The sequence below is a fragment of the Lontra canadensis genome, unplaced genomic scaffold, assembly GCF_010015895.1.
Source record: "Lontra canadensis isolate GAN:19392208 unplaced genomic scaffold, GSC_riverotter_1.0 scaffold2, whole genome shotgun sequence".
Lineage (NCBI taxonomy): Eukaryota > Metazoa > Chordata > Mammalia > Carnivora > Mustelidae > Lontra > Lontra canadensis.
Window position 1 is genome coordinate 52564055 of NW_022630996.1, and position 18463 is coordinate 52582517.

Sequence of the window (18463 nt, forward strand, 5' to 3'; positions counted from 1 at the left end):
ATATTAAGAGTCTCTGTTGAGTCTTGCTCATCACTATATATATATATATAGAGAGAGAGAGAGAGAGAGAGCATACATGCATACATACAACAGTCAACACCAAGCCTAGCAACAGACATATATGATTTTAATATTTTTCGTTTCTTTTTTTGTTTTGACACTTTTGTTTGTGTTATTTTTGAGATTATAATAAGAATGTGGTAAATAGGGGCACCTGGGTGGCTCAGTGGGTTAAGCCTTTGCCTTTGGCTCAGGTCATGATCTCAGGGTCCTGGGATCGAGCCCTGCATTGGGCTCTCTGCTCAGGGAGCCTGCTTCACCCTCTCTCTCTGCCTGCCTCTCTGACTACTTGTGATCTCTCTCTCTCTGTCAAATAAATAAAAAATTAAAAAAAAAAAAAAAGAATGTGGTAAATAGCAAATGTCTTTTTTGGTAATATCACTATTGAGGGTTCTAAGATACCATTACTTTGTCACCACTACTACATTTATTTTGGAAATCATAAAGGAATGGCATAGCAAAATAATTATATTAACTTAATAGCCTAATAAAGAACTTTATTACCATGGGCTGCCACTGGTCTAGTTATAGTTGAGTTTTGTTCTTCTTACCATTTCAATCCCACTGAATTTTGGTTCTACTATGTCTTACACCTAGACCACCTGAGCATCTTCTCTTCATCTCTGTTCCTTATGGAAATCAGAGCAGTGTGTGTTTTATTTCTGTCCATAGGTTCACAGTGAGCCTAATCCTGTCCTAAGAAGCCTGCAGAATGCTGACCTAATTTCTCTATGCCCCTTCAGTTTAATGATGTAAATGCTCTTTGCTTCACCCTGTGGAAATTTGGGTTCAGAAAGCTAACATAAATGTTGTAGGTGATGAAGTCTTGGGTCTCTCACTCCAGAGATTTTCTGTCTTGTGCCAACCTGCCCCAAATTGTGGAAGACTAACATGTTAGCTTTCAAGAAAGGTGAAATCTCAGGTGTTTCTTGACAATGATGTACATTTCCCTAATAAAATCTTCTCTTCTCATGCATGTTCTCCCTAGATCCCTGCTTTCTAATTCTTTCTTACTGTTCTCATTTCCTGGCTTCCAAATCTCTTCTTTTTTATTAATAATCCATGCAGAACAGATTCTTTTTACTTACAACTCAAATTAGCATTCTTTATGAATCTGTTTAGTCCTAAATGCTAGTTTCAACTATTTCTTGAGGAAAAAGGAAAGAACTGAATAGATGTAGACTTGGGCTGTGAAACACTACTAATAATTCAGTTCTTTGACCCTATCCCTATACACTTGGAGCCCAAAGATATAAATTTATCATAAGTTCGAAATGAGTTCCTAGACTCCTTCTCCTTGGGCACCTTGGTTTGTTTCAAACCTGGGGACATTGATTAGGTGGCCTGCATCGGAGACAAGTTGTGTTTCCTTTCGTAGCATTTGCTAAGTAATACATACCTTTCCACTGGTTCAAGGCATACCTGTGAACTTGTTGAACAGAAACCACCAATAACCTTCTTTGAAATGTGTATCTCAGCTATCTAACTACTATTTGAGAAACAAAACCTTTCTAATAATAGTTTTTCAATGAACTTGATACTAAGTTTGCATTTTTACCTGACTGAAATTTAAAAAAAAAAATTAATGGGAAGATTCTGCACAAGAGCTTTAAACTATGTGGCAAAAGTGGCGATCAGTCTAAACACATTAAAATTCTATTTTCCTTTACAAGTGTTTGCTGCCGATGACCCCCACTGATCTTAAATATATTTCTGTATCTGTAACTGAATAGAGGTTTTCTGTACAGCATGTTCTAATGGCACTCTGGCCTTTAGCCAACAAGGCACTGAATAAGGCTATTTTTAAAATACAGAAACTGGGAACAGCTGCAGCAATCAAATTTGATAAAAACAGAGAGGAACTTTGCTTTTTTTTTTTACGGTTTGTCCAAGTTTAGACTTCTTTCATAGAACTGCTTTTGTTCTGCGGTATGAAGGGCTACAAGACCAATACAGTGAAGCCCTTTTAAACAAATAACTTTTAAAAGAATACAACTAAATAGAATAATTTTTCTTTGTACCAAGAGTATCAATGCAAAAGTGTTTTAAACTATTTTAAAAAGACTGTCTCTTATAAGAAGAGGTAGGAAAAGAATGAATTATATTAACAAAGTTTGGACTGTAAAAGAGGTTTTGGCTTTCCCTACCCACAAAGCAACTCCTTGAAAGGGGAGATACAGTCCTTAGTTTTCCAATGTTGAAAATCTGCAAGTTTGCATTTGAACTTCTCCTATGTACTCAAGTGTTGTTAGGGACAAAGGTACTCTGAATGTTCCATTTCTGCTTTTCACGTAACTATTAGTCATGAATGTTGCTGTATTTTCTAAAAGTTGGATTAATATCAGTGCAGTTCTTTACAAAGATAAAATGACATGCTTCTTAAAATGTAAAGGAAAACTTTCTCACAGAGACCTTTTGTACTTATCTGAATCCCTCAACGTGTCCATGTACAAGGGTTTATTCTTTTTTTTTTTTTTAATTCAAGCTCTTTGGAAACTTGTCAGTACATGATTAATAAGCATCATGAGGTGAATAGATACTGAAAATCTCCTATATAGTAGTTGATTGCAAATTCTCTCTTCTAAGTGATTCCATGTGTTGAAAGGATTTTTTTCCTAACTTTGTAATTGACATGACAAAGGATATTGCATTTCTTACAAGTATTTACAAATGAGATTCATTTTAAAGTCCCATCCAAATAAAACTACTTAGGTCAACAATTCAATTTAGTAATCCAAGACATAATATCATTCTTTTCCTGTAGCCATAAAGTTATAAAATAAGATTATCTTACAAGGCAGAAGAAAGAAAGAAGAGATTATCTTATAAGGCAGAAGAAAATAAAAATAAAAAAATCTAGGTATACACTAAGCTGTACTAACTTGTCAACAGGTAGCCTCTTAGATATGATGGTCCATCTGTCTGTAGTCTATTAGAAGCTTGAAAAAATGAAAGAACAAATTAAGCAGAATCTTCTGTGACTTGAATCATTCCTTACTAGAGGCCCTGATGAGTCATGAGTGGCTCTTCTTTAAATGGTGAGGCAATGATCCTATTAAGTGTGTTGTTAGAACTTGAGACCATGAGAGTTCCCGTCCCAGTTCTGCTCTAATGTCCTGTTCTCAGCTGAGAGGGGGTCCTCAGTCCTACATAACAGCAAAACTCCTTGAATACACACACTGTTCTAACCAGTGCCTGTGGCATTCCTGTTGTGCAAAGCCCTGAAGCCAGAAGGTTTTTTGGAAATTTCCAAAATTTCCAAGGATTCTCTGGCAGCACACCAGATTGAAGGAGATAATCCTATATTTTACCAATACCAAAAAGTTCCAAATGAAGGTTACTGGGATTTAATTTTATTTAGTCATGTGTAACTTCTTTTCTGAGGACATACTGCCAGGAGACTAAGATGTCTTTCTGAGCAGTAGGGTTTTATGCAAATGATTGGAAAAAGCACAGTAACCCCAGTATACTGGAATCTTTCAATCACTTGTTAAGAGTACAATATTTATATGTAACCGGGATAAACTAGACGTAAAAACCAGCTCTATTATATGGTAAATAACTGTGCTTCATTACTGTATTCCGTCCTTATTTTAATTTTCACTTAGGTTTTAAGTGAGGGCAAATGCATTACCACATTCTTAAAATTTTATTGTTTTTCACAAGTGTTTCTCATACTTCGTTGAAACTAAAATAAAGGACAGAGAAACATGCTATTAGATTTTATATGTCAAGAAAATAACATTTTCATAGTGCTTCTGGAAACTGAATGTGAAGACTACATAGTCATATGTAAAATCATATTGGCACTGCCTTCTAATAAATTGAGTTTGAATTGGGGTGGTTTCTTTTTAATTGTTCCTGCTGTTTAATTCTTGGAAGAACGGCAGTTGGTCATCTCCCTGGTGACTTCACCCTTTTAGCACGCATCAGTGTTGGGGCGCAGGATGCCCCTCCAGAAGCTATTCAGAATTTGCTGACATCGGCTATCATTCATGAGCACTTGCTTTGTTTAGTGATGGTGCTGATATGAGGAGACACGTGAAGTAGCTTGGTTTATGGAAGAGGGCAGAGGAGGCATGGTGCTGTGAAAACATCCTCCCCCACACTAATGGCCCATTCACACAGAAAACAAGCCACAGTCTTCAGTCCCTCCACAAAGCTTCAAAAAAACAAACTCAAGAACCCAGAAGCAGCAGCAGTGTTCAGAATCACTGCTAGCCTGTGCTCCCAACCTCTCTGCTTACATTTACTCATAATATACATTGTCAGCTGCAGCAGTACATTGCTATGAGAAGTCTTTAAGCTGATTCTCTGTGGGCCTTGTGAATGAAATGCTTACAATTTCTTGGGTTGTGTGCACCCCCGGGGTGAAGATCTCTTTTCAACTATGCCATGTAACAAAGCGATTTGCCCTCCCTGAATCACTTTGGTCCCAATAAGGGAGTTTGTTGACAATATGCCACACTGTGATTTCTGGTCTTTACTTTTTTTGGCTCCATTTAGGGAAGTTCAGAATTTTAGAATGAAAATACATAAAGTTATAGTCAGCTCTGGCTGGTTGTTTTCAAAAACCAGATGGCTTTAAAAGAGATGATCAAATCCATTCTTTAAAAGTCATTTTTAAAAGCAGGCATGTGATTCTACTATATATATATATATATATATATATATATATATATATATATTTCTGTATGTGTACCTTAACCCCTTATTTTTCAGAGTTTTTAAAGGGAATGGGGTATTTCATACTGCTAGATTTTCCAAAAACTCTAGTTAATCCATTTATGTACCAGACTATAATTTTCTAGGGTTTTTTTTTTTTCATTTTAACCACTTTGAATGGAAATTATTCCAAAACACATTTTGCATTTTATAGACTTCTTACAAGATTCTTCAGAGTACAATTCACACATGACCTGGAGTAGTCATTGTGAATGAGAGTTTTTTATACTGTATTTTAATTCAGTGACAACATCTGAAATGATTTACTGATAGGATTATTGATGATACTATCCATGTTGTTGTTGTTGTTTTTCTTTTCCATCTCTGGTAACATTTAATAATCCTTATTACCATCAGCATGCACAGTAACATGGAATTTGGAGTCATGTATACCTAGATCAAATACCAGATTTGTGAAGGCTTGTACAAGTAACATATTTTTCTCATCAATAAAATGAAGAGAATAATATCAGCTTCTAAGGATTATTGGGAGTCTTAAATGAAAAAAATACCTATACATTCCTGAGCAGAGAGCCTGCCCATAGTAGGTATAGGGTGTATGCATTAACTCTCCCATTACCCTGATAGACCTATAATTGCATGGTATATAACCTTAGGTGCTGAAAGTCTTCTTGAATGCTTACATCCTTGTGCTGTGAAACATAGTCCGTATTAATAAACTGTTGCTTTAGTTCTCTTTAATCACCCCATTTTCTTATTTGCATTTTCTAATTTATGGAGGTCAGGGAGAACAGCCAGTTATGCATGCGAGAAACCATCTGAATAATCAGTGGGACAATAGATGGACATGTTGAGGAAAAAATCCTCAAAGTGTTCACTTGGGTGGATGAATTCCATATATATCTTGGCTTTTTAAAAGTTTATTCTAGAATCTTCAGGCATGTCTCATACAGATGCTAGCTAAAGGAAGCATCACTAGAAGGCATAAAAACTCCCCATACTCAGAAGGTGCAACTCCATAGATATTTTGGGCTCACCCTGGCCAAATAAGGACTTAATCGATGCTGATAGGATTAGCAGTTTACGGTGATTACAGAATGTCCATGCTGAGTCAGTGAGTGTACCCCAGGACCTGGCCTCCAACCACGTTGCAGCATGTGGCTGGACACCATTCACGAAGGAGTATGCCCTGCTCTGCCCCTCCTTCCCTTCCCTTCAGTACACATTATATTCTACGAAATGCTGAAATGCTACAACCCACATTAAGTCTGTGTTTGTAAGGCGTCCTCTTCTGTTCCCTCACATATGGCAGTCTGAAACAATTACATAATGAGACATATTATCGGGGCATAACTGTCAAAAATGAAGAGCCTGAGCTGTGAATAAATATTACCCACTTATTAGCTGTGCTGCTCCTGTGTTCTCCGATCTATACCTTAACCCTGGGTTTTAGATTTTATATTCATACCCCCTGATTGCCTGCATAACAAAATGATGCAGCACTAACAGTGTTCAGAAAACAATTTATAAAGTCAAAGGCAAATTAAACTTTAAAGTAGTGTTTCTTATCCTATTTGTGATTTGGTCTGGTGAAATCTACTGACTCTGTTCAGAGCATGTTTTCAAAATTCATAAAAATAAAATATATAGGATAACGAAGGACACCAGTTATATTGAAATACCGTCAAAGAGTCCCTGGCCCTGTGTGAAGAAGGTTGCCCTAATATGATTCCATTTCTGATTATTTCATTAAGTTTCTTCCCTCTGAAGGACTTCTTCTGGACTTTCTATTTTAAATACAAAAATATCAAATTTGGCAGATTCTTTTGCCTCTATTACCCCCATAGAGCCATTTAATGTTAACTCTTTCAAATATGTACTCTTCTTCCCCTGAACAAAAGCAGTCTCTTCCTCAGGATCGATATGCCCTTCGGATTACCAGGATGTCAGAGGGTCTCAAAACTCAGTGGATGACTCTCACAGGTAGAGCTAATTCTCACCTGGATCTCTGTGTCTCGTCCTAATTTGTGCATTCCTGTATCGTACTCCTCCCCCCACCCACACACACGTTCAAAAAGTCCAAACTAGATCTAATGACTGCACATAATGTTGAACATTAAGGTCTCATTTCTTTTATAATGAAGTAGTTGGAGACTTCAGTACTTTGTGATTAACAACAAATTGTTGATAAGGAACCTCACAGTACACAAGAGTGTTGCGATCCTGTGGTTGAGAACAACTATTTTACTCAGGGATACATACCCTGATGAAGGAAGGACATTATGCCATTCAGGTCACTGGGACACCATTTCACCTTTATCTTGACACTACTAACGTGAAAATTTCAGTGGTCTAATTAATTGTTTCTCTTAAGCAGAGGTTGGCACTATTCTCTAAAGGTCCAGATAGTGTTTATCTTGGGCTCTGTGGGCTATATGGTCTTCGTTGCAACCACTCCACCATAGTGGTATGAAAACAGACATAGACAAAATCTAAATGGAAGAGTGTGGCTGTGCTCCCATCGAGACTAAATTATGAACACTAAAATTTAAATTTCGTATATTCTTCAGATGTCGCAGTCTATTATTCTTTTAAAATTATTTCCACTTTGTAAATGTGTAAAAGCCATTCTTAATCAGCAACCCATACAAAAACAAAGCAGCTGGCCAGACTTGGTCCATGGGCTGTAGTTTGCTACTTCAATTCTTATGTATGAAATCTGTAGCCAGGTAGCAAACCAATTAAGCAGGTTCATCAGATTGGTTATGACATCCCAATGGGACCGGCATGTGCAATAATTTTAGCTAGCATATGAAATGAGGAAGTCTTTGATGTTTTTAGATGATACTACATATAGAAACAAAATGTGAAATTATATAGATGGAAACTACCTTTGTCTGAAATCAATCAAGATCCAGCTCTCAAAGGCAATAAGTAAGAAGCATCAGTTTTACACAGACAGTGCAGACTATTATATTTAAAAATGTGGAAGTGTTATGGAAGCAAATCTGTACAGCACAAATTTAGGGTTTCTTTTTCTTTCTCTCTTTTTTTCTGAACACCTAATTTAAGGAAATGGATGGTATTAATTTATCTTTACTGCAGTTAGCAAATATTCCACTCTTTCTGTGCAGTTCTTTGTATTAAGAACATGAAAATGTGAAAGCTTGTCTTCTAAATCTGTAAGAAATATCTTCATTACTGATTACTAATGGTAGAGATTGATTTTCAGGGCATTTTTTTGCAGGGAGAAAAACAAAAGACAAATTAAAAGAAAGAAAAAAATCAGAAGGAGGGTGGTAGACAGCAGCAATATGGTGTGGGTATAGACAATCCCTGTGATTCATGGAAAAGTTAGGGCTCACAGATTAACTGTCGTGAGAAAGTGTTTTATTTCTTGTAGAATTGTTCCCATCAACCAGATCATTACAAGATTAGCACAAAATTTCCCCTAGTTAGGAATCCAGCAGTTGCAAAATATGTAGTACTTCATATGAACTTCAATGTTGTTGTTGTTGTTGTTTTATAAATATCACCAGACACACATCTGGGGTATTAATGCTTGCCACAGTGTAGTTTTCTGGTTGACATATATCTAAGAAATGCGTATATTAACACCCAGGCTATAGAGCCAAGTACATTTTAGTGCGGGCTACAGCTGAAAGAATATGTTTCCATTCCTTGTCCATCTGTTCTTGGCAACATAAATTTAAACTAGAAACACAGAATAAGTTTCATGAGAAATAAGTCTAAATAGGGTTTAGAACAGCAAGGTGAATGCTCTAAGTTATTATGACTTGTTAATATTTGATTCTGTAGCTAGAATGTTGTGTTGAGTTGGAGAAATCTCACCCTGCAGCTATAGCTTCAAGTTTTAAAAAAAATAATAGTTGTGGGTTGTTTTTTGTTTGTTTGTTTATCAGTTCATTAAAAAAAAATACTGTGGCTTGGTCACACTTTCTGTTTTAAGGGCTTATATTTGCCAATGATCATAAGCCCAACGAACTTTGAGATTTCAGAGTGTTTAATTGCTATACACTTGAACTACACTAAAAATGCATCATCTATGTTTGTGAGCTCCATGCTGAAATGGATTCATTAGTGGGGAATGAGGGTTTTCCAAATGGAGTCCACAAAACACACACGTGCTTGTTTTTCTGCAAGTCCGTCTTCAGCTATGACCAGCTATTAATATCTTGTAAAATGATCATGTATCACCCACTCTATGCTAAAATTTCCCTTTTTCTGCTACTAAAATAATACTAAGCTGTTTATTTGCATTTGAAAATACATGGGAATACATGAGAATACTAAAATATAATAAGGTCATATGTGTGCATCTGGAATTTTGCCTCCCTCTCAGGGGTCTGGCTATCTGAGCTAAATAGGTAAGCTGTGTCAGGGCTGTGCGTCAGAGCTGGAGTCTGTGGGATTCCTCTGATTTGAGGGCAACTTCTGCTTCTCACTGAGCAAAAGTCTTCAGGTTGGGAAAGGACCTTGAAGCTCACCTCTTTCCCTATATAAGAAGCATTTATATAATTTTGAAGTCTCTTTTTCTTATATGGTTGATTTATCAAATATAGTGCTTATGTGTCAAAGTTGTTGGGTTCAGATTTTGGCTCTGTGACTTCCTGGGTATGTTAATATGAATAAATTAGTTAGCTTCTCCAGTGTTCAGTTTCTCTGTCTGTAAAAGAGAATAATCATATTTACCTTCAGTTGGTTTTAAAGGGAAGCAAATGAGATGATAAAGTGATTAGTCCAGTGATGGGAACTACTTAGTAAACATTCATCAAGCAAAAGCTATTACTATTAGTGTCTTTCTACTGTCCTCTGTTAGAAAAAATAATTGCGCTGGGCTAATTTTCTAGGTGGCTCCCAAATAGTATTTTAGTAGTATATTTCTTATCATCAGAAAAACATCTCATGAAACTAATACTGTTTCTTGAACTTCTGCACAAAGTTACCTATGACTATGGACAAGTCACTTGATGATTTAGAGACTCAGTGTTCTTATCTCTAAAGTGAGAAACTTTAATTCCATGAGCTCTAGGGTCTTTTGTTCGAGTAATTTAACAAAATCATGTTTGACAGCATATCCTCATACTTTATTTATAGCGTTGAAATGTGTATTTGCTGCCAAATGTATAAACGTTCCATATATACATGTGGAATAACATTAAGTTTGTTGATGTTAAAAACTACTGGTATATTTTTTGGCATTATTTGGCTCCGAATTCATTCTTCCCATTTTGTTTTAGATCAAGCTGACAGCCGATCTTTTCCCACAGCACCTCGAGGTTTAGTTACACTGAGAGCTTTAGACATAGGCCATCTTTTTCATTACTTTCAGACTCCAAGGCAAGCTTTCTTTGTCAAGTAGCTTTCATTTTTCATCTTTGTAATATCTAATGGCAGTAAATTGTGCACATATGGATCTCTACTGTAACTTACAAGGCTTCTGTTTTCTTTCAGATCTGAGTGATCAGCTGCTGGAGGTGGTTGGCTTAGAAGGAGCCATGGAGATGGGACAAATCTACACCGGACTGAAGAGTGCTGGACGAAGGCTGGCACAGTGCTCCTCTGTGGTCATCAGGTAGTTTTTTCTCTATAATTGAGAAAGGGGGTTGACATGGTATAAGTGCAACCTAATGAAAAGTATCCAAGACTCTGATAATAACATCTATCTTATCTCTGTCTCAAAATACCAGTAATTAATACTGATATATTTCCACATAATGAGAATTGGCGGATTTTACAAAGTTTTGGTTAGCTATTACTTATCAGGTTTGAAATTTGATGTTCTCTTAGACCATGGATACAAATCTAACATATAAACTTCATCCCCTATAAAATGGTTCCCACACAGTTCAGTTTGCTAAAGCATAGAAGGATCTACCAGGTACATTGTCCAATGGGAACACTGTTGAGGCACCATTAACTTAAATTCTTTCATAGACTAAAGTGCACTGTTGTTTCTATAAAATTAAATAATCCATTTATTGTGAAGTAAGATTGTATATGTGTATTCAATTTAAACCTTTTTAAGAAACATTTTCTAAGAATAAATGGAACAAGACGGGATCGGGAGGGAGACAAAACCCTAAGAGACTCTTAATCTCACAAAACAAACTGAGGGTTGCCGAGGGGGAGGGGGATAGGGAGACGGTGGTTGGGTTATGGACATTGGGGAAGGCATGTGCTATGGTGAGTGCTGTGAAGTGTGTAAACCTGGTGATTCACAGACCTGTACCCCTGGGGCTAATAATACATTATATGTTTATAAAAAAATAAAAAATTATAAAAAAAAAGAAACATTTTTCCAGAATTTTACCTTTAGGGAAAAAAAGTCTACTTTGACCTGACAGTGAAACCATTGGGTTTATAGCACAGATATAGCTGGTGTTACTTGTGTGAAAATGTTGATACTGGACAATCTGAGACATCAAACACCTTTCCTTCAGGTTTGCAATGTTTTCATGAAAACGAGGAGGCTCTTTTGGCTATAGGAATTCCAATTATATCATTATATCATTGAACATAAGCCCCCCAAAATAAATAAAAATAATTTAAGAATTATAAAACCATAAACCCCGTATTTTTCTTTTGGCATCCATAATGTTTTTTTAATCATCACGTTTACCAGGAAGCTCTTAATATTCCTGTGACCAAGGTACCCTTCAGGGTACTCATTCATATTCAAGAATTGAAGTCCCTTTCAGAAGAGATCAATTTAGAGCCAGCTTTTACCATATTTGCATTCCCTGGTCTCATCATCTTATATCTTACATATAGTTTGTTGTGTAAAGTTTTTCAGTGTTATACTTAAAATGAAATATTTTCCCCAGGACTAGCAAGTCTCTGCCAATGCAGATCGATGGGGAACCATGGATGCAGACCCCGTGCACAGTGAGTACAGAGTAGTTGAAAGGCTATGTCACTTCATTTTTGCTTTCCAAATATCATGTACTTCTATAGCTACCTAATCACATACTCCTGTAACTAAATAACCACAATACCTAAGCTTTTGATCTATCACCGAGTACCTTTTCCTTTTTATTATTGATGTGACAGAGCTATTGTTTTCAGGTTTGGGGCATTATATGCCCTTGGCAATGATTTAACCTTTGAATGTTTGTGTTAGTCTAAGTGCAGCTTTTAGATATCATAGATCAATTATAAACTCTGGAACTAATCAAAATTTTTAAAATGCTTTAAATCTTTCTTGTACTTGTTTCAGATCTCCTTATGAGAAAATTTTTTATGGGCCTTCAGACATGAGTCTCCCTGAATCATTATCCATGTGTTCTTTTACCTCCATTTGGGGATTTGAGGGGATCCCTCTTTGTAGAAAACTCCCCCATCATTGTTTTCTCCAGAATAAGATATTATTTAAGTCAGACATTTAGACGCCCCCCACAAAATTCCAATTTCCATTTGTAGAATGAATCATTTGTTTTGCATATTAAAAGTTCACCTTGGCTACTTTGTAGAGAATGGATTATACTGAGTAGCCCCTGGGACAGAGTCTCACAGAGTAGTCTCGGCTTGAGCACAGATAGTGACAGAGAAGAGGATAAATTTGAGCTACTTTCTGGAATCGGACAAGAATTTGCTATTGAGTTCCCTCGGGGCTGAGAGAAAGAGATGAATCCAGGTCAGCTCTTACATGTGAATGATGACGCATTTACTGCGTAGTTAAGATTGGGCGGGCAACCAGTTAGGGAGTGAACAGGGGGTCTTAATTTTAGACTGGTATGAGCATTGTGCTAAGTGCTGGTGTTATGTGTAAGTTTGTTTTGTTTTGTTTTGTTTTAAGTTGAAATATAGTTGGCATACAAGATTGTATTGGTGTATTAAATAGTCACATTGACACTAAATAATGGATCTCATCATTTTTCAGATGGAGAAAACAGAGGCTTTGGAAGGTTCCATAACTTACTCAAGGTCAGATATGTAGCAGAAATGGAACTCAAACCCAGGACTCTTTAAGGTCCCTTCTCTTGACCACTAATTTAAACAGATTTAGCTCCAGATTCCAACCAGTGCAGTGTAGCATGTAAAAGGGAACTTTTAATTTTACCTTACCAGTGGTTTTACTCTAAAGTTATTGGCTTCCTCTTTGTGTACAGCAGATAGATATCACCTTTTGTTTATTCCTAGCATATTCTTTTTAGTATATTCCTAGTATATTATTTTAGCTCTTTGAACCCCAAGTTTGCAAATCTGTTAATTCTCTAATAATCATGTGAAACAGACTTGTTTTAAATATTTGTTGATTGACTACTTCCTGTGCGTTCTGCTGTCTTTGTGCTTGGTTCCAAATAGCTTTAAAAGGATTCCTGTTCTCTCTTTTCCAGCGTGTAGATACTCACATCTTGTCTGTTATTCTTCATGCTCCCAGTGACATGTCTGAGTTCATGTTTATACTCACAATGATGTTGAAAGTGTTGTTACTGTTGCTACAAGTAGTGGTAGCGATGGTGGTGGTGGTGATGGTGGTGGCGGTGTTGTTAAGGCACTGGTGAGGTGTGCTGATGCTGGTGGTTGGGATGAACTGGTGGAGTTGCTGTCGATGGTCGTGGTGATGCTGGTGATGGTGTTGGTGTTGGTGGTGGTGATGCTGGTGATGGTGGTGTTGTTGTTGTTGGTGGTGGTGGTGATAGTGGTTGTGACACAGGATGATGGTGGGGGCTAGTGGCAGTATTGTCTTTAATGAAAGGTGAGTTTTCATCAGCTTGGTTCACAAGAGAAAAAATAAAAAACATCTTCCACAAAGACTGTATTTTTTGGATTCTTCTCAGGACAAAAGGAAGTTTCTTCCTTTGTCCATGTTTTAAATCCAGAAGTTAGTGGTAAGAGTAATATCTAACATGTAGTAAGCTCTTAGTTTGTGCCATGTACAGTTTGAGACACTTGACCTGTATTGACACATTTAGTTTTCACAAAAACCCTATGATTAGTTTCACTTTATGGATAATGCAACTGAAGCAGACAAAGGTCAAATAGTTTGCCTGATTCCACACAGATGAAAAGTGACGACGTAGAAATTAAAATGCAAGTAGTCTAGCTCCACAGTCTTACTCCCCACCATGGATCTCAACCTGTGAAGGCCTGGGGCCTCTGCTGGAGTGTGACTTCTGATAAATCACTTACTGTCTTTTCCAGCTTTAAAAAGTCTATGTCTATGAAAATCTACTGTTTTAGAATGATTTTCAGTTTATTTCACACAAGCACTTCTAAAGATACTTTTGTTAACTTATCTTTCAATTAGTAACAAGATACTTAATTTGCCTGTTAATTATCATGATCTATGCAATTGTTAAAATAATAATAATATATAACTTATATTTAATTTTCTTTCCTTCAGTTCTCTTATTCTTTTAAAACATTTATTCCAGTCTATGGTGGGCCAAGAGCTGTACTAGACTATGGCTCATTATTGTCATTTCACATTCTGGCATACTCTACTTTTCCTAGAACCACATGGAGTTTTGAACTTTAAATTTCACTTTAAATGAAGAGAATGTTTAGTCTTCATAGCATTGGAATGGTTTAGCCAAAGAGTATGTTTGTTTCAATTGAATTAACAGGATGTTTTTTCATATAGAATATCAGAATCTATAGCTGAATTTAAATATCCATTAGCTGATACCTAATTTATGAAGGAATTGCTTTAGATATAATGTTAGAGCATAGCAGAAGTTCTGTTTTTCTTTAAGTAGAATATATGAAATTGAAAGGCAAATGATAAATGGTCTTGATTCTTATATCAAATGTATTTTTTTAAATATCAAAGTAACATAAGTTCTGGAGATGAATAGTGGTGATGGTTGCACAGCAAAGTAAATGTGCTTAATGCTATTAAGCTGTATGCTTTAAGAATGGTGAAAATGTTAAATTTTCTGTTATGTATATTTTACCACAATAAAAAGTAAATTAAAAAAAAAAAGAACTAAGATAATATTTACCTAGAAATTTCAGCAATCCAGAGTTGAAATATCAGGAAAAGCAAAACCAAGAGCTTAAAACTTTGAATATATACTTAATCAATAGAAATATGTCACGTACTCTTATGTTCACAGTTTCATAATAGACATTGAATTAACAGAGAATGGACTTTGGCCATATAACTATTGGCCATGTTAACAAACATATCAGTCTAAAGAGACAATTCCAGAAGACTTTATGTTAAAATAGTTCAAGAAGACACTTTCTTCAGGCTGGACTCCAGAGCCTAATTATTGTCCCCTTTTTGTCTTCTTGCTCCACAGTGCTTCTTCCTAAGCATGTCAAACATACTGATTCTTTTATCAATATGTCTCTATCATGGGGAAGAAAAGAAAAAAACAAGGCAGCTTGGGGAGGAGGGAAGAGATATGGGAAGTCATAAACTAGGTTGGATTTCATTTTGTATCCATTCATTACAAGTGATGGGTGCCCAGTAAAGTTTTGTGACGGTAGGAGATGCCTTAGTAAGCCACCTATATACCTAAAATGGACTCATCACCTGCTTTGCACCTTCATCCCCCCAAACATATGCTGACTTCTTATATTCCAAAATACTTGCTCCTCCCTTTACCATCCTGAGTTAGTGAAGCGGTTATATACCCAGTGTTTCCTAAGCTAGGAATCTGAGAGCCATTCTAAACTTCTCTCCATACCCTCAAATTCAAATACTGTGTCCACCTATTAATACGACATTTTTCTGGAATCTTTTCCTTTCTTCAATCCCCAAGACCTCTGTCCTTGATTTGGCCTATTTCATTTCTCTCACACTCCTGGCAATAATCACATCAATATTTCCCCATCTCCATTTTTTTTCCCATTTAAATCTTTTCTTTACCTTTCTACCAGAATGATCATGATAAAATACTAAGCTCACTATGATACTGTTCTACTTAAAATAGCTTAATTTCTTTCTGACAAAATATAATTTGAATCAGGCTTCCTATTTCACCAATATCATCCCCTACTTCCTTTTATTCTCCTCACACACTTCCCTTATGTCCAAATAAGCTTTTCTTCTTCTTTAGTTGATTTATACAACTTAGCTTGAGACTCGTTTCATGTTGCCCCTCCTCAATAAAGCTCTTCCAGAACATTGCCGCTTCCTCCACCCCATCCCTGACCTCATCTAGTCTGAAAGCCCAGCCTTAGTGCATCATAGCCTTATGCAAGCATTGATGATATTACACTGAAATTATCAACATATCTGCTAGCTTCTTGATAGATATAAGCTTATTGGGGTAATGCACCATGATTTTGATCATCTTTCTGTCCCCGGAGCATAGCACGGTGCCTTACACATAATTACACTGCCAATGCCAAATGCATTTTGAGTTTGTGAATTTCTTAAATACTTCTCGAGGTAGTATAACAAATTTAAAAAATGCTTTCTACTAAACCTTCTTTCACTGAACATAATGTAGGTTGGCTAGCAATTCATTCACATATTTTCCATATATAAATACATGTAAAAGTTATTTTGAGTTATCTTTATTCATTTCATTCTCAAAGCAAAGAATTTTAATGTATCAAAGAAGGAATACATTCTTAACCTTCGAAACTTTAATCTTCCTGTTTCTTGATATGGTACAGTTACATTTCTTTGGGCCACTTCTCTCTACATTATCAAATTTACACATTATATAGACTGCATTCTGTTGCTACTTTGAAATATTAATAGACATATATTTGTTATTACTTGTGATACTTTTATGAAAGTAATGCCTAAGAGGTTGTAGTGGAATATTGCTCTAGGAGCAATATGATTAAGATGAAGGAAATTCTTGAAACTTTCTTCTGTGTGGTACAGAATGGGAAGGAAGTCATGAACAGATCATAAGCTAGATGGTGAAATGACCACAGATAATATATAAAGATTCCTCAAAAAAGTAGCCGGAGTCAAGGCAACTTCTAGAAAGCGTTTACATGTGTTTTTGTCTCTCTTTGCTTTTTTTAATTCACTTCTCAGCACCCTGAACCCACTTGCCTAATCTGTTTCCAAAGTGGAATATCTTCAACACACAACTCAGCCCTGACCGGGGACTCAGCCAATTCCTGCCAAGCCTGGTTGTCTTGCTGCCCTAGGCTTGATCCCTGCTTTTTCTGGGGCAGACACTTGGTCATCTAGTGCCCTAAGAGCAATTGTCTCCTCCTGTTCCATTTCTACTGTGTAGGCCATTCTATGAGAAGCTGTTTTCTGACTTGGATGCCAGTTTTTTCCCTTGGCACTAATATCTACTTGACTCAGACGCTGGCTACTCGCCTAGCCTTTGCTTTCACCCTCGCTTAAGAAGACTGGATCTTTTTCCTATTGCTCTAGATGCTGCAGTTATCTGGAGTTTATCTTAATTTTGACTTGTTTTTGCAAAGAGAATATATCCAGCACAACTTTAAAATGCAAAGTCTTTAGAAAGAGGAAGTGTTCTGTTGTCCATTAAAGTTTTATTGATGTGTTTGTTGTTTTAATTATTAAAAATAATCATAATTTTAAAGTATTATTTATTTATTTATTTATTTTAAAGATTTTACTTATTTATTTGATAGACAGAGATCACAAGTAGGCAGAGAGGCAGGAAGAGAGAGAGAGGAAGGGAAGCAGGCTCTCTAGTGAGCAGAGAGCCCAATGCGGGGCTTGATCCCAGGACCCTGGGATCATGACCTGAGCCGCAGGCAGAGGCTTTAACCCACTGAGCCACCCAGGTGCCCCTAAAAGTATTATTTAATCTGAAATCATTAGTTAAATACAAATTAATCTCAGACCAAAGTTTTAGTTTATAAAACTTTTTCACTAGATGAAGGCTGATAGAATCTTCAAGACATTTGAATGTCCCAGTTACGTTTGGAGGAAACCATGGTAATGATGTCTAACATTTCTTGAGTGCTTACCACGAACCAGGTTTTGTTCTGTATGTTTATATTTTTTAATTATTTAATCTTCACAAAAGCCCTAAGAAGTCAGTAAGGTTATTACAATCCCCATATTATACATTAAAAACAAACACAGATGATCCAGATAAATTAAGCAAGTTTTCCAAGGCCACACAGTAAGAGGTGGAGCAGGCCACTAGGCTTTAATGCCTTTTTTCTTGATTATGATGTTTTGCTGCCTCACTCAGTCACTCCTTCGGCCCTTAATGTAGCTCTAATATTAGTAATCAATTACAACTCTGTCATTTATAACAGAATTCAGATTGTTTTCATCTTATTTACATTTTTCTCTTTAACATATTATTTTTTGCTTCCCAGTATGGCTAAGGCCATCCATCACATTGCTGCCAGAATTACTACTGAACAACAATGATCATTTTACTCCTGGATGTCAAAGTTCAATGACTCCTTTTTCACACAGAATAAAGTTTAAAATCCTTGCAATGGCATTAAATAATTTTCCCGAGGCTGTCGTGCTTTATAGGGACCACTTTCCAGGAGCTTTCTACTCATACTTATTAATTTTATGCCTAAAATCTCCACTTCCTGTTTTGTGTTTTAGTAATAAACTCATTCTTCAAGCCTCCAAACAGCATACAAACAAATCTGTGGTTTCTTCCAGCAATTCGGTAGGACCTGTGGTTGGCATTTCTTTCATTTGAACCTATGTTTATTATTTTGATATATTTATTTTTCCTTTTTATTTAGATTAGCTGAAGTAATTATCCTGTCCTATTGGGATATATATATTTTTATAATTTAGTACAAAAATTTTTCTGAA

General features: G+C 36.2%; 1 protein-coding gene across 5 annotated transcripts in view; it reads left to right on the forward strand.

The window, feature by feature from the left end:
- Positions 1 to 18463, forward strand: part of DGKB (diacylglycerol kinase beta) — a 681931-nt gene that overhangs the window by 635877 nt on the left and 27591 nt on the right. For all 5 annotated transcript variants that reach the window (XM_032873966.1, XM_032873990.1, XM_032873985.1 and 2 more), the window contains 2 exons: positions 10222 to 10342; positions 11595 to 11655. In XM_032873966.1, the coding sequence (XP_032729857.1) occupies positions 10222 to 10342; positions 11595 to 11655 (182 nt within the window). The remainder of the gene's footprint in view (positions 1 to 10221; positions 10343 to 11594; positions 11656 to 18463) is intronic.